Source organism: Carcharodon carcharias, chromosome 2 (genome assembly GCF_017639515.1).
Source record: "Carcharodon carcharias isolate sCarCar2 chromosome 2, sCarCar2.pri, whole genome shotgun sequence".
NCBI classification, from domain to species: Eukaryota; Metazoa; Chordata; class Chondrichthyes; order Lamniformes; family Lamnidae; genus Carcharodon; species Carcharodon carcharias.
Genome location: NC_054468.1, coordinates 141,259,589 through 141,276,852, shown reverse-complemented (window position 1 = coordinate 141,276,852; position 17,264 = coordinate 141,259,589). Strand labels below are relative to the sequence as shown.

The window sequence follows — 17,264 nt, the reverse complement described above, 5'->3', positions numbered from 1 at the left end:
CATTGTGCAGTATTAGGGTTTGTAAGGGTTAATGTGTGGGACAGTGTAAATAGCTCCTCTTATAATGATGTAAGAGAACACATGACTCGGAGAGGAGTGTGGAGAACGTTCATGGCTTCAGCAGTGTAACATCTGGTCATGGATAGCTGTACATAGTTCAGTTGTATAAAAAAAAGTTGTTTGAACATACCGACATCTCAGTAATCATTCCAAAGTGAGACTAACCAACATGCAACACGGTGGCAAAGGTGATGGACCCCAAAACATGAAAATTCAACTTTAAAGAAGATTAAATGTCAAACCTGTAAAAGTGGCACCAGAACTGCACAATTCTATAAGACACAGCTGAAGAACTCCAGAGCTGCTCCATAGATGAAGTGGAGGCAGGAAGAATCAGAAAATGAACTTTCAAAGTCATTCAGAGCTTCACCACAGCACGTGGTGATCAATGAAGAAAATCTCAACCCAGCGATTGTAGACATTGAGCTGGAGAATCAAGCAAAGATCGTGGAACAGGTGAGCAATCCTTAAAAAGGGACAAAAATCAATTTTAACAGTGCATTTGGCAGGTAGCATGGGGAAAACCAGATCTCTAGCAAGGGTGAGTTTCAGTAAACCCTACAGTCTGTGTCCGAGGTCAGTGCCATTACACATGGCGACCACGAGGCAGCACAAAAAAAAGCAGCTGCAAATACTCAAATGTTCTAGGGGAAGGGAGTGAAGAGATTATTGAAATAACTTAATGTAAAGCAGTTTTTAACAGTTTGTAGCATTCAGGAAATAAATACTTAGTCTAGCTGAGAGATCCCCCAGGGAGACACCATGACAAAGCGGGTCTTGGTGAGAGTCTGCTCAGTGTGGGAAGCCTCAAATACTGGAAGGGAATTTTAAAACTTTGGGTAAACCATCTAAAAGCTTAGAAAAGCCAGGAATCCTAAATTTATGCTATTGGAGAGGTTTGGACACACAGAAGGACCAAATTATACTCAAATCTGATCACTTTGGAGAAAAAGATTCTTGAGGTTCTGAATTGCTTCTGGATTGGACAGTAAGTCTGAATCTGAGCAGGCCACCACATTACTTTAATCCATAGGAACAGTAGCAGATGTTATTGCAAGACAGGGCATCAATGAGACCTCTTTGAAGAAATCTTAAAAGCTTTAGATAATTATTTCAACCTGAGGAGCAATAAGATTCCGGAAAGGGCCAAATTCAACAGAAGGGTCCAGGAACCAGATGAACCAGTAAATGCTTTTATTAATGACCTTTACAGGCTGGTTGAAGGATGCGAGTATGGAGACCTAAAACCAGAATTAATACGAAACCACATTGTAGTCAGTGTTACTGATGAATCTCTATCAGACTTATTGCAATCTAAGGAAGACCTCGCCTTAGACAAAAAAAATACAGCTGGTGTTATGATACCTACCTGAGGTTACCACTGGACAAGGCTGATCCCAGGGTAGAACCCAGCTTGATAGGATCTAACATTTATTTGTTTGTTTAGATATGTGGAGAAGGGCCACTGAGCAGAGTCACCGGAGCCAACTAATAAGCTTTTAACAAAAGCATAAAACATTTATTCAACAAGAAAAGGTGAACTATATTACAATACTCCTTTACCCACAACTATACCTTTACATATATATACAGATTTGTAAGGATAACGCAAGTTACAAAAGCTATCCTATACTCTAATGTCCACAGTAAGCACACTGTCCATGTAAACCAATTGGCAACCTGTGGTCTGACACCCCACACTCTGAAACCAAATGACATATGCCACCTTAACCAGATGCTATGGATCTATCCTCAACGCCCCCCAGACGCTTGTCACACTGTGTGTCAACCAGTCTCACTAAACTCCGTCTTTCACACAAAGGTTTCCAATCTCCACTTTCCAGGAACTCGCTTTGGAATCTTCTCCCAAACCGACTCTTTATTTCAGATGTCTTCTGCAAGGGTTCACCTCCAGGGTTTTGAACTCTTCTTCCAATATTCCTCTCCCCTGGGTCACCACATGTATTCAAGCTGTTTTCCATGCACTGTCTCTCACTAACAGCTGTTAACAGTATACCACTGCTTCACATACTCATAGCAAAAAGTTACAGACCTTCAGTTGTCTCTTTGGACCTTCTGACTTTTCACAAGCCTTTATAACTTTAAGCTTGAAGCTTTCTCTGTTCCTCACTCTTAACTTCACTTAACAGGACCTTTTTCAGGTTCCTTTGCTTCCTTTGACTAGAAGGTGGTCTCGGGACTTTTTCCTGTTCCATGCCCCTGGATTTGGGGACTTTCTTGTTTAACTTGGGACTTACTATCTGTCCCTTTTGCTCCAGTTTCTTTCTGGCAGCTACTTCCAATCAACGTTTGCTTGGAGCTGGCTCTCTGAGCCTTCTAGGCTGCTTCTGTCTGGCAGCTGTCTTCAAAACCTAACTGAACTCAAGCAGCTTCCAAATCAACTTGCTGTTTCTTTTGTGTGTGTCTATTGGAGGGACTTACCTCTCTGGACCCCCTATTGCTAGCAACAGCCCAGTTTTTTCTACATTTGTTAGCTCCAACAGTTGTAAAACTCTTATTAGCAATGCAGGCACCTTTTAAAGTGAAACTAAAACTCAAATTGACCTTTGCTTAACACACAGATAGAGAAATACAAATCAAACTTAAACATTAAAGCTAAAGCTCATTCCTAACACCCACAAATACCAATATAACTTACTTTAAAAATCTCTATTTTCTATCACTGGTGAGAGAAACAGAGGTCCAGATACAGAACAGGGGAATACTGATAGGTGAAGAAAAACCTTGGTTCAGGAAACCTCCAGTGACCATACAGTTCCTTAAGCCCAGGAATATAAAAAAAGAAGCATCAGAAAAGAAGATACAATTTGGAGGAAAAGTGCAAGGCGCTAAAACCCCGCCAGCACTGCGGTTGATCGGGATTTTTTGCAGGGACCACCACATGCTGTGGTGCTGCCTTGAATAAGCTGAACAGTTGATTTTTTTGACTTTTCCCACCTCTACTTCACCAGTGGAGCAGCTTCAGAGTTCTTTAACTGTGCCTTACCAAGTTCTGGAATTTTGTTGCCATTTTACAGGTCAGACTTGGAAACTTATTTAAAGTTGACTTTTCATGGTTTTGAGGTCCCTCTCAGCTGCCACCATGTTGTATGTTGGTTGGACTGGCTGAGGAATGATTGCTGAGACATCAGTCTGTCTGAACAATAACTGGTTTATTAGATATAACAGAACTATATACAGATATACCTGACTAGGTGTTACTCTGCTAAAGCTAGAAACATTATCCCACTAGACTCTTGGTCATGTGTCTCTTACATCATCATTATTGGTGGTGCTGTTTACACAGTCCCAAACATTAACCCTTTCAACTCTAATACTGCTTTATCAACAGTGGTGACCTTCTAAAAAGTACATCTGCACCTATCCATCCATCAAAAGCAGTCATCAAAAATGCGAGCAGTCAAAGAAGTCAAAAACTAGATATGGAATCAAGCCACACAATATCTGCCTTTTCTACATGGGAAGTAAGTGAACTTATTGATAAACCAGGTCTGCTGGATTTTGAGGGAAACCAAGATCAGGTGGATTCCTCACAGCTTCCCAACCTACTCAAGATAAGGCATGGTGAAAAAAACATCCATGGAGGCACTGTACAACTTGTAGAAGATTATCCCTAAAAAGGCATTCAGGTAGCCTGAGAGAATTTGGACTGTCTAAAGATATAGGAGTCTTGGCAGCTTCCTGGGAACCTCAGACATACCTCCAAGATCCCCTTTACAGTCGTTATAGATGATTTAAACATTGGAACCCCTTCCTGTTCACAATGGCTCCTGGCTGCTCTGAGGGAGCCTTGATGGCCATATTCATACAGTCAATGACATCTTGCATATGAGGGAAACACAGCCATGGCCCAAAAGCCAACTGCCCTTTTGGCCTGAGTGGCCTGATGGAATGCAAACATAATGTCCAGCCAGTGGCTGGACATCTGTGATGTCCTTTATGCAGCAATGGGCCCCTCACTAAATGATGTCACATAGATCTCCAGATGATCCATGAAACAAACAGCAGGCAAAAAAGTTGTGTGTCAATGTCACCTTTAACACTACAGGCATTGGGTGCCAACTGTTGCAGAATACTGCACAACTCTGCTACCACCTCCCTGGAGAGACACAGCCTTCATAGACATGGTGCTTTGCCATCTCAGTGAAGCTGAGCCTCTGATGGTACATCCTTTGAGCTTGGGAATGCTTTCTGTGACCATGAAGCTGCCCACTTGCCCCCATGTACTCCCCTTATCCATGTCCAATGGCCTCAATCCACTGGAGCTCCCCTGGCTGCTGCCTAACCATTCCATGTGGTTACCTTTTCTGCCTCTCTACCAGTCTCCTCCTTACTGGATGAGTCAAAGACTGAAAGCACTGGGCCTATAGGCAGATAAAGCCTCCACTGTGATGAGCCTGTCAAGAACCTTGTCATGCATTCAATGGCTGCCAAGGAACTTGAATACACCTTTCCACCAGCAGCACTTCACTATGGCTGCAACTTCTGCATTGTCTCCAAATTTGATAGTGTCGCTTCTTGAAGACACAGCCTGTAAACAGCTTCACATAATGGCTGCCAGCTCACTCCACAACTCAGCTGCCACTCATCTTGCCTCGTTTGAGTAGACGAGGCTCTGAGCCTCAGTGCATCCCTTGCGCCATTGGTAAAACCAGAAAAAGGTAAGAATATACCTGACAATTGACTGTTTAATGTCTTTAATAACTTGCCCATTGTCAATGTGTCTGATCCGCCCTGCTGCCCGCATCTAGTAAAATTGGTCTGTGCCATTAAAATTCTACACGTTGGGTAGAATCGTCCCAGATTTGCACTAAGTGAGGTAGCGGATGGGTAAAACGATACTTTATCCGCCAGCTGCAATGGCGGCTTTTCACGCCGTAATGTCCAAAACCCACCACATTAATTATGCATTCCACGGGGACACGTTGTTTCCATGGTGGGCAAGCTCCGATTCGCCTGCCCACCATCACCTTGCCACTTCATCATGCCAGCCACCACACTTAAAGTACAGCTGCGCTCAGTGCTTCCAGCCCAGGACTGCAGCAAAGAAGGCATGGCCCCGAAAGGCAAAAAGACTGTAGCCCTTGAGCATCTTTTCAATACTGTGGAGGCCCACTGTGATGGCCTCTACCCCTGCTCTGGCCGCAGGTGGGGCAGCAACATTACCACTCCAGCTTGGTAGGTGATGGCAGTGATAATCAGTGCTGATGTTGCACAGAAGAGGTTGGCCATCCAATGCAGATAGAGGATGAATGATCTAATCTATGTGGCCAGGGTATGGCAACCATCTCATCACTCTAAACTCTCACACTCAAGCCTATTACACAATCACTGGCATCTTACTCACTGCCAGCTCAAGGGACTTCCCTCACATGTACATCTGGCCTCATCTCCTCTGGAGACTGCCTCTTCAGCCCTCACCATCTTGAGGCCACTTGCACAGATCAACATATGTCCCCACACACACTGGGATACCCCCCTTCCCCAGTACAGCTCTTGTCCTGCAGTCTCTTCCCTTGCCTGAGGCCACTTCTCCCCCTTCCCTAAGCAAGACCTTGCCCTGCAATCATTGAAAAGCCACCCACATATGGCTGGTCTGGTAGGTAGAGACCTACCCGTGAGCCCCCCTAAAAGCGATGTGGTGCTGTTTGTAAAGCCTGGTGCTTATGACTGCGAACGCTGACCAAAGCAAGGTAGGCAAACAAACCTTGAAGTCCTGAGTGAAGTGCAGCCCACTAAGTGCACACCATTGTGAAACATGTCGGCAGATGATCCAGCAGGGTTGTGAGGGTTTGAGTCCAGTGGGCTGGCCTTATGATAATATGCACATGTATTACAATGAGGTTCCCAATGTCCGATGGTGGGGAACATGGCCCGATGTCCAATGGCAGGGAACGTGGCCCGCCATCGGCAGATGGAGCGGACAATCGCAAACTGGTTTCATAGTGTCATGAAGCCGATTTTTGGCTTTCTTGCCATATTGTCCGCTCACACCACCGAACACGTCCGAGCCCAGCAGGGATGGAAAATCCCGGCTATAATTTCAACACTTATAATTAGATGGTAGAATAAAACTTTGATTGAAATTGTTCATTTTTCCTGCCTCCCAAACTGTCTCTTAGCAATAACCTCTGGTGTCAATTTTTAAAGTCCTCCCAATGAAATAAAAACCATACTTGTAACAGTGAAAGAATTTAATATTTCACATGTGGAATTTTACATTCTGATTGAAAGGAAACACATTATTATATTTTTGATTGTTACACTAAGTTTTATCTTTCTTAACCCTGCCTTATAGTATTTTTAATCCAGTCAATAAAAAACGAAACTCGAACATAAACTCCCGGCTTCATTCGCTTTGCACAGCCAAGGCCCCAAGATGTTATGCCTTGGAGAAGATATCTGCCTTCAGAGTTTGGACATACCAAAGGGCCTCCACTGTCACCCTAAAAAAAACAGCACAATCAAGAGGTCAAATGAGAATAAATGAACAGTCATAATTTAAACCCATTACATAGTACTCGTATGAGATAAATGGTTGACAGGCATTTAACTACTGTGATTTTGAGTTAACTTTTGCTGGAAAGACATGCTCTCTTTTTAAATTAAGAAACTTAAGCATTGAGCAAAATCTAATTGTTTTTAATTAATTTTCAGGATGTGGGCATCAGAGGCAAGACCGGCATTTATTGCATACCCCTGTTTGCCTTCTTATTAAGGGCCTTCTTATTGAGATGCTGGCAGTTTGAGACAACTGAGTGACTTAATAGAATACTTTAGTTGAGTCAAACTTGTTGGTATAGGTCTAGAGTTACATTTGGCCAGACTGGGTAAGGATGATAGGCTTCCTTCCTTAATGGATGTGAGTGAATCAGTTGGATTTTTACAACAATCGACAGCTTCATGGTCGGCTTTTCATTCCCAGAGTTTTAAAAACTGAGTTCAAACTCTCAAACTGCCACAGTGAGATTTGAAATTCATGTTCTCTGAAATATCAGTGACTCTAGTTCCAGCTTGCTGTGTTCCCACCTTCCTACTATTAGAAGAGAAACATAGAATGGTTAGAACACAGGAAGAAGCCATTCAATCCCTTGAGTCCATTGTAAGAGCACTTTAGCTACTCCCACACCCCTGACCTTTCCCTGTAGCTTTACAAATTTTCTCTCTTCAAGGTTCTTATCCAATTCCCTATTGGTGACCAAGCTCTCAACTGTTTTGGTCCGGCTGTTTGAAACTCTCTCCTTCAACTTCTCCACTCTTAATCCGCCTTTTAAAACCCTCAGAACCCCAGGAATTGACCATAAATTGCAGTCAGTTTTTTGTACATCTACTTGTGAAGAGCTTAAGGACATTTCTTTATGTTCACGGTACCATATAAATAGCAAGTTGTTTAATAACAACAACACCTTAATGTTAACAATTGCATCTCAACATAATGACCAGACTTTTGAATCTCTTGGCATGTTGGGGGTGAATCCATCTTGGGTGGTAGCACATTGGTAACCTGTTACACATTCAGCCAAATTTTATTTTGTTTGGAACTGTTCCCTCACATGCAATCCTAATCCAATACTTACATAGATATCGCTGCCTTCACTAACTTCAGCTGAACTGAATGTAGGAATCAACTGATTTTCTGTCACTCCCTTCTCTTTTGCTAAAAGTCATTATATAATTATCTGTTAATTCAAATTTTCAGATCCTGCACTCAACAATAAAGTCACAATTAGCAGGAGTCACCAAGACTGCCTGCTACCACTTCTGCAACATTGTCCATCTTGTCTCAGCTTATCTGCTCCTGATACCCTCATCCATGCCTTTGTTATCTCTAGTCTTGATGATTTCAGTGCTCTCCTGGCCACCTTGCTCTATCTGTAAAACATTGGCCGTCCAAAAGCTTCCTGCCCGTATCTTAATTCGCAACAAGTCCCAATCTCCCATCATGCCTGTGCTTCCTTGACCTATGTTGGTTCCTCATATGGATGTTCAAGACTGAGATCAACAGAGTGCTATCTCTGTTTCTGCTCCCCGTGTCCAGTCCCTTTCACCCTACATCATTAACTCTTCCAATGCCTCCTGCCAGCTTAACCATCTTCTTTTCATCATGAATGTCAGTCCCTCTACATCGCCGTCCCCCATCAGGATGACCTGAGAGCTCTCTCCTTGAACTTTTGATCCAAGAATTCCCTCCACCCCACCCTCCTCTACCTGATGGAACTCTGTATCACATTGAACAACTTCTACTTTGATTCCTCTCACTTACTCCAAACAAGTGTTACTATGGGAACCCATACAGGTCCTGGTTATCCCTGCCTTTTTGTAGGATGCATGATTATTCTTTATTCCAGTTCTACTATGGTCTCCCCTGTATTGATGACTCTATTAGTGTTGCTTCCTTCTCTTGCCCAAGCTGGAAAATTTAACTCAAATTTGCTTCAAATTTCCAACCCTCCCTCACCGTCATATGGTCCGTGGCCAACTCTTCTCTTCTGCAATTTCTCACTTCTGGGGTTGGGTATGTATTTTAAGCCCACTGAAACCACAACTACTTTGACTACATTTTGTCACACCCCACTTTTGATAGGGACTGTATTCCATTTTCCCAGCTTCTTTGTCTCCATCATATTTTTCATTGATTCTATTTTTCACACCAGTGCTTCCAATATGACGTCTTTTCTCCTCAGCTGAGGATTGCCCCGACCATGCTTGACAGGATCCTTAATGTGTCTGTCTCATTTCCCACACTTCTGCTCTCACTTCTTTTCCTCATTCCCAGAATCATGATAGGGTTACCCTTGTTCTCACTCACTACCTCATCAGCCTCCACAAACAGCAGATCATTCTCCGCCATTTCCATCACCTTCGGCATGATGCCAACATCAAATGCATCTTTCCCTTAACTCCACTGTCTGCAGTCCAAAGAGATTGTTTCCTTCACAATGCCCTGACCAACATCAACCCTTCCCCTATCTGTGTAAGCGCAGGAGATGCACACCTGCCCTTTCACCACCTCCCCTTCCACCATCTAAGGCCCCAAATACTCCTTCCAGGTGAAACAGTGATTTATCTGTACTTTCAATTTAATTTAAAGGTATTCAGCTCGTGATGCAGCCCCCTCAATATTGCAGAAGTCAAACACAGTTTGAGTGATCACGTTGCTGAACACTTCCATTTTGTCTGCAAGCAAGATCCCAAGCTTCCAGTTGCTTACCTTTTAATTCTCTGCCCCTACTCCAATCTGACCACTCTGTCCTTGGCTTTCAATATTGTTCCAATGAAGCACATTGGAACCTTAATGAACAGCACCTCGTCTTTCAATTAGGCACTTTACAACCTTCTGAGCTTAATACTGAATTTAACTATTTCAGATTTTAGCTACTATTTTTTCAGACAGCACATGCTGGCAATGTATCTGCTGTACAGCTCCTCAAGAACTATCTTTTTTCTTTATTTATCCCATTATCACCCTCCTATTGTCTTGCACCATCATCTCTTTTGTCATTTAATCTGTCCTGCCTTCCACCTCAGCATTTCAACTTTTCCCAGTCCTGATGAAAGGTCACAGACTCTGTTTCTCTCTCCAAAGATGCTGCCAGAACTGCTGAGTATTTCCAGAATTTTCTACTTATATTTCAGCTTTGCAGCACCCGCTATATTTTGCATTTGCTGTTTTATTAGATAAAGATATCAATGGATATGGATCAAAGTTGGATAGAGTTCAGGTACAAATCAGCTGTGATTTATCTGAATGGCCGAGCAGGCTCCAGCGGCTGAATGGCATCCTCCTGTTCCTTTATTTCTAAGTTTCCATTTCAAAGCTGCAGGTCAGAAGGTAACGATGAAATTCTGAAGACGAAAATCTGAAGAGTGAACTTTAGCATTAATGCAAAGTGATCATCTCCCTCGACTTGTTAAGTTGAATGTTACTCTCTCATTGATGTGACTGACCTGCCCATTCAATACTTACCGCCATTCTATACTTTCTATCCAGCTGATTATTCACATACCTGGCAGCTGTCCACAATACCTTCGATGTTTCCTGCACATAGTTCATGGTTTTTCACCCTTCCATTCAAATATTCAGGGCGATTGCAAATTTTATTTTCTATCACTGGAAAACCTGCTTCTTTTAAAAGCCCGTCACCTCCAGTTCCTGAAAGCAAATGGGATATATGATAAAATTAATGTCCAGAAATCAATAACAACTTGCAATTATATAGCATCTTTAACATTATAAACATTCCAAGACACTTCATAGAGGCGTTATCAAATAAAATCAGACGCCAAGCCATGTAAGGAGATATTAGGATAGGTCACCTAAAGCTTGGTCAAAGAGTTAGGCTTTAAGGAGTGAATTGAACGAGGAGAGAGAGGTAGAGGTGTGGAGAGGCTTAGGGAGGAGATTCCTGAATTTAAGGTCAAGGCAGCTGAAGGCATGGCCATCAACGGTGGCACAATGAAAATTGGATTTCTCTTTATAAAGGACTGTCCTTAGTAAAACACACAAATTTACACATACAGGAAAGTACAAAGTTAATGGTTGAGATTTTTGCTCATCCCCTTCTTCACCCACCACAAAGATGTCAGCCTGACCCTAGCTGACCTTCCAGCCTTTGAGCTATTTGAATGCAGGAGTACTGTAGACTCTATGGCCTATGGCAGGGGCAATCTATGGTTAAAATGACCTATGATCCTGAAAGATGTTATATAAATGCAAGTCCTTTCTTTTAATAAACACAGCGACGATTAGTCATGGAGCCAGGAATGTTATTGGTGCAGCACTATTTGAGTAAAGGACTCAGCATTGTATTCCAGAACCAAAACTTAACCTTTATTTTCACAAAAGTAAAATGTGATGAATATAAAATATACATGAATTCCTTACCGAAAACTATTCAACAGGTGTGAGACATATGCTTGTAACTACAGGCCTGACATGTTTCTGTGTGCTTTTTTAATATTTTATTTTAAGAAACCAAATATTACAAATGCATTATAACTCAACCGAAGTTCAAGTTCCTTTAATTTGAATGAAAAAATCACGAGTATATTTGACTCTGTTCATCAACAGTTAATATTCCTGGCACTGCATTTACAGATGGATGCACCCCTGTGCTGCAAATACATAAAATGAGCCCAATTTTAAAACCATGCAAGTAAATCAGTTTTGAGTGAGTTAAAATTCCACCTATACATCCCATAATTTAATGGAATATCCCATCTTCTTTGGGCTGGATCACTTTCTTCGTACACTTGGGAACAAAGGTACAAAAGCGGGCGCTCACTGCATGTTCCGCCATTCAATTAGGTCATGGCTTATCCATACCTCAATTCCATTTACCTGCCTTTGATACAGATCCTTTGATAACCTTGCTCAACAAAAATCTATCAGTCTCAGTCTTGCAAATTTTAATTGACTCAGCATCCACAGCCATTCAGGGCAAAGAGTTTTAGGTTTCCGTTATCCTTTGTGTGAAAGGATACACCTGGTTTCACTCTTGAATGGCCTGGCTCTAATTATGAAATTATCTCCACTTGCTCCGCATTTCACCACCAGAGGAAATTGTTTTTCTACACATACTCTATCAAACCCCTTTAGCATTTTATAGATCTCAGATTACCCCTCAATCATTGATACTCAAGGGGAAAGTTTATTCAACCTGTCCTCACAACTTAACCCCTGGTTTCATTCTGGTGCACCTGTGTTATACTTCCTCCAAGGTGTTCTCATTGGTATCAACTGTACTAGCGAGGGGTCTGTGAGGGATCTGTTGTATAGACATCCAGAGAGGGGGCCTGCACTGCTAGATAGCTCTCCAGTTCTAGGTGGCACTTGAGTCCCATGGTTCAGAGGTGTTTAATTTGTTTGTGTTGGTAGTTGGGGTTCCCAGTAGAGGGGGTACACCTTGCATTTAGTAGTGACAGTATGGTTCTCAGTCCTCCAGGATTAGCTTGGAATCTCCAGAAATATCAGGCGGAATACTTGTTTTTCTTTTAAATCATTGCTTTGAATACTTCTGTTTATTAGTTATAAAAATATTGGATACAGGGAAAAGGCTGTTTAATGCAACCAATTCGGCGGTGAAAAGTCAAGAATCACCGAACTGCATAATGAAGAGTTTATGACCTTTCCAATTGGCGTGGGAATGCAGTCTGCTGCAAGTATGGACATATCAGCTGATCAATGGCGTCAGTGAGGGTGGGGTAGGTGGTGGCAGGAGGCCATGTGACAAGCCCTCCTGGATTATGCCCAGCCAGAGTTGGCAACCCTAACAGTAGTGTTCATATGTGCAGCTTCAACAGGTTAACATATTTGAATCAAATTCCTGCATGTGTTGTTTTAAGAAAATTGTTAACCCGAGTAGGTTACTAGTTCAGTTAAAAAACATAGATGTTTACCTGATGCAAATCATTTGCCAGTATGGTGAAAATAAGGTGCACAGATGAATGTCAGACTCCAGATTTTTAACTTAAGCTTTGCTAATCGAGTTACAAGATATAAGAACTCAGTTACATCCCATTACAATTACAATTGAAATGTACAAGATAAGGTAACAGCATAGATTGTCAATTAATTAGATGATCCAATACTGTTTAGAATGTTCCAGGTCTGTTCAAATTTATCTGTGGAATGTAACTTTTTGGGATTGAATAAAGTGGATTAGAATGGAAATGGATCTCTGAAATTTTTTAGTTGCTATCAGCGAATTAGGTCAAAGGTATTCAAAGGTATTCAACATTTAGGAAGAATGGGTAAAAAATGAAAAGGAGGTGAGGTAGCACTGTTAATAAAGGATGAGATCACAGTAATGAGAGAAGTTCTTAGATTGGAAGATCAAAATGTTGAATCAGTTTGGGTAGAGCTAAGAAACAGCAAGGGGCAGCAAACATTGGTGGGAGTTGTTTAAAATCAGTCAAACAGTAGTGATAATGTAGGGCATGGTATAAATCAGGAAATTAGAGGTGCATTTAACAAGGATAATACAGTAATCATGGGGGATTTCAATCTACGTATAGACTGAGTAAACCAAATTAGTAGTAATGCTTTGAAGGACAAATTCCTGGAATGTATACACGATGGTTTTCTAGAACAGTATGTTGAGGAGCCAACTAGTAAACAGGCTATTTTAGATCTAGTACTGTGCAATGAAAAAGGGCTGATCAATAATCTTGCTGTAAAGGAGCCTTTAGGGAAGACAGAATTTTGCATTAAATTTGAAAGAGATGTAGTTCAATCTGAAACTAAGGGTTTAAATCTAAACAAGATAAACTACAGGGGTATGAGGGGTAAATTGGCTGTGATAGATTGGGAAATTACATTAAAAGGCATGATGGTAGACAGGCAATGGCTGGTATTTAAGGAATTACTACATGAGTTACAACAAATATACTTTGCTTTAAGGAACAAAAACCCAACAGGAAAAGTAATGCAACTGTTGCTAACAAGAGAAGTTAAAGATTGCATTAGATCAAAGAAAGAGGCTTACAAAGTGGCCCAAAAAATGGTAAGCCTGAGGATTGGAAGCTTTATAGAATTCAGCAAAGGAGGACCAAGAAGCTGATAAAGAAATATAACATAGAATAACAGTGTAAACTGATGAGAAACATAAAAACTTTCTGTAAAAGCTTCTCTAGGTATGTGAAAAGGAAAAATTAGCAAAGCTAATATGGGTCCTTTACAGCTAGAGACAGAATAACTTCTAATGTGGAATAGGAAATGGCAGAGAAAATAAACAAATTCTCTGTGTCTGTCTTCACTGAAGAAGATACAGAAATTGTCCCAAAAATACTAAAGAACCAAGGAACTAGTGAAATGAGGAACTGATAGAGATTAGCATTAGTAAAAAAGTAGTACAGGATGAATTAATGGGATTGAAAATTGATAAATCCCCTGGACCGGATGATCTACATCCCAGAGTGTTGAAAGAGGTGGCTGTAGAGATCGTGGGTGCACTGGTGGTCATCGTTCAAAATTCTATAGAGTCTGGAATGGTTCCTGCAGGTCAGAAGGTGGCATATGTAACTGCAATAATAGAGAAAGGAGGGAGAGAGAAAATGGGGAACTACAGACCTTTAAGCCTGACATCAGTATCGGGGAAAATGCTAGAATCTATTATAAAGGATGTAATAACTAGACACTTCGAAAATAATGTTAGGATTGCGCAGAGTCAACATAGATTTATGAAAGAGAAATCATGTTTGACAAACCTGTTGGAGTTTTTTTTGGAATGTAACCAGCAGAATAGATGAGGGGGAACCGTGAATTTGACTTATTTAGATTTTCAGAAGGCTTTTGATAAGGTCCCACATAAGAGGTTAGTAAGCAAAATTAGAGCACATGGGATAAGGGTAATATGCTGGCATGGATTGAAAATTGGTTAACAGACAGAAAATAAAGGACTGTAACTTCTGAGCTCCCCTTCGTTGAATTGGGGCGGTACCCCAAAGATGTGCTGGGGAATCCCCCTCAGAACTTCACAGGTAAGCATTTGCAGGATAATTGCTTAGAAGTGCAAACCTCCTTTGGGCAGTTGCCCTATGCTGGGAACCATCCGGAAATGTGACTTAAAAAGCAAACTTTGGATGGTTCTGATAGTGTTGCACCAATATTTACTCAAAAAAAGTTAGAAGAGTGAAAGCCTCTTCTAACTTCTGGGTAACTATTGTAAAGACCCAGACTGATCCCCCCACAGGATCCCTCAACCCGCCAGGGGACTCCCCCACCCCTGACTAACCACCACCCCACAGAACTCCCCACCCCCGATGCCACATGGGACTTCCCCCACCTGCACTGGACTCCTCACCCAACCCCCACCTTCGTGGGCCTGACTCTCACCCCCCAATCCGACCAGATCCCCTCACCCAGCAGGACCAATCCTCACCCCTGACCCAACCCGAACCCACACCCCGCAGGACCAACCCTACACCTCTCACCCCTGAGGTCTCAGACCCCCTGCCTAATGTCCAAACCCCCAAATGTCGAACCCCCCACCCCGCCTAATGTCTGACACCCCCACCCCACCTAATGTCTGACCCTCTAGCCCGGTCCTGGTGTCCGACCCCCCCAGATCCCCACCCCCACGAATGCCCACACCCTCACTCCCTCCCCATGTCTGACCCTCCAAGCCCCTCCTGATGTCTGACCTCCACAGCCCCCCAACCCCCCCAGTTGTCTGACCCCCCCCCCACCCCCCCCACCAAAGTGTCCAAACACCCAACCCCTCCCGATATCCAATCACCACAAATGTCCGGCCCGCTCCACTCCTTTCTGATGTCCGAACCCACCAAGATGTCCAACACCGCGCCCCCACTACAGGCCCACCAATGTCTGACCCCCTTTCCTCCATCCCCACCTGATTTCCAATCCTCCTCAACCCCCAGATGCTATCCACTTACCCTACGCACTTACCTTCTCCCTGGCCTGTTAATTTCAATCAGACCTTTAAGCTTACCTGGTTTATGGCAGCTATTGCAGTAAAAGGGGTGTGTTTCCTTCGGTTCGACTCTGCTGGACTGCGACACTGGAGTTTGGAGACAGCCACGCTGCCTTGATCCCACCACATTATTCCCGAGTCGGAAAGTCAGGCACGGACTAAATTTGGCGCAGGCAAGTGGGCATGGAGTGGCAATCTGACACTCATTTGCCACTCCAAGGGAGTTATGGCTCAAAGAATAAAGGGGTCATTCTCAGGATGGCATGGTGTGTCTAGTGCAGTACTGCAAAGATCAGCGCTTGGGCCCCAGCTGTTCACAATCTTTATCAATGATTTTCATGTGGGGATCAATTGTAATATTTCCAAGTTTGCTGATGACACAAAACTAGGTGGGAATGTAAGTTGTGAGGAGGATGTAAGGAGGCGTCAAGGAGATTTAGACAGGGTAAGTGAATGGACATGGCAAATGGGTTGTAATGTGGAAAAATATTAAGTTATCCACTTTGGTAGGAAAAACAGATATGTAGAGTATTTCTTAAATGGTGAGAGATTGGGAAATGTTGATAGAACACAGGAATATAGGAGTCTGCTCCGCCATTCAAACAGATAATGGCTGATCATTTACCTCAAAGCCATTTTTCCCCACAATTCCCATATCCCTTGACATAATTAGTATCCCGAGATCTATCGATTTCTGTCTTGAACATGTTCAATTGTCGAGCTTCCACAGACTTCTGAGGTCGAGAATTTCAAAGATTCATCAACCTCTAAGGGAAGAAATTCCTATGATCTCAGTCTTAAATAGCCTACCCCTTATTCTGAGACTGCATCCCCTGGCTCTAGAGTAATCAGCCAGGGGAAATATCCTATCCACATCATCCCTGTCATGCCCTGTAAGAATTTTATAACTTTCAATGAGGTCACCTCTCATTACATATGAATTAGGAGCAGGAGTAGGCCACTCGGCCCCTCGAGCCTGCACTACCATTCAATGGGATCATGGCTGATTTGATTGTAACCTCCACTCCACATTCCTGCCTTTCCCTGGTAACCTTTTACCCGCTTATTTATCAAGAATCTATCTAGCTCCACCTTAAAAATATTCAAAGACTCTGCCTTTTGAGGAAGAGAGTTCCAAAGACTCATGACCCTCTGAGAGAAAAACATTTTCTTCATCTCTGTCTTAAATGAGTGACTCCTTATTTTTTAACTGTGATCCCTAGTTCTTGATTCTCCTACAAGAGGAAACATCCTCTCCACATCCAATCTGTCAAGACCATTCAGGATCTTAAAGGTTTCAATCAAGTCCTCTTACTCTTCTAAATTCCAGCAGATACAAGCATACCCTGTCCAACCTTTCCTCATAATACAACCTGCCCATTCCTGGTATTATTCTAATAAACCTTCTCTGAACTGCTTCTAACTCATTAACATCCTTCCTTAAATAAGGAGACCAATACTGTACACAGTCCTCCAGATGAGATCTCACCAGTGCCCTGTACAACTGAAGCGTAATCTTCCTACTTTTGTAATCAATTCCCTTTATAATAAATGATAACATTCTATTAGCTTTCCTAATTACTTGCTGTACCTGCATACTAGCCTTTTGAGATTCATGCACTAGGACACCCAGATCCCTTGAATCTCAGAGCTCGACAGCCTCTTGCCATTTAGATAATATGTTTCTTTTTTGTTCTTCCTGCCAAAATGGACAATTTCACAGGTTCCCACATTATACTCCATTTGCCA

At 42.5% G+C, this 17,264-nt stretch overlaps 1 protein-coding gene across 1 annotated transcript in view; it reads right to left on the bottom strand.

The window, feature by feature from the left end:
* Positions 1 to 6,362: 6,362 nt before the first annotated feature.
* Positions 6,363 to 17,264, bottom strand: part of plg (plasminogen) — a 144,929-nt gene continuing 134,027 nt past the window's right edge. The window contains exons 20-21 of the mRNA XM_041206806.1: positions 10,089 to 10,234; positions 6,363 to 6,527 (exon numbers count right to left, since the gene is read on the bottom strand). Coding sequence (XP_041062740.1) covers positions 6,363 to 6,527; positions 10,089 to 10,234 — 311 coding nt within the window. The remainder of the gene's footprint in view (positions 6,528 to 10,088; positions 10,235 to 17,264) is intronic.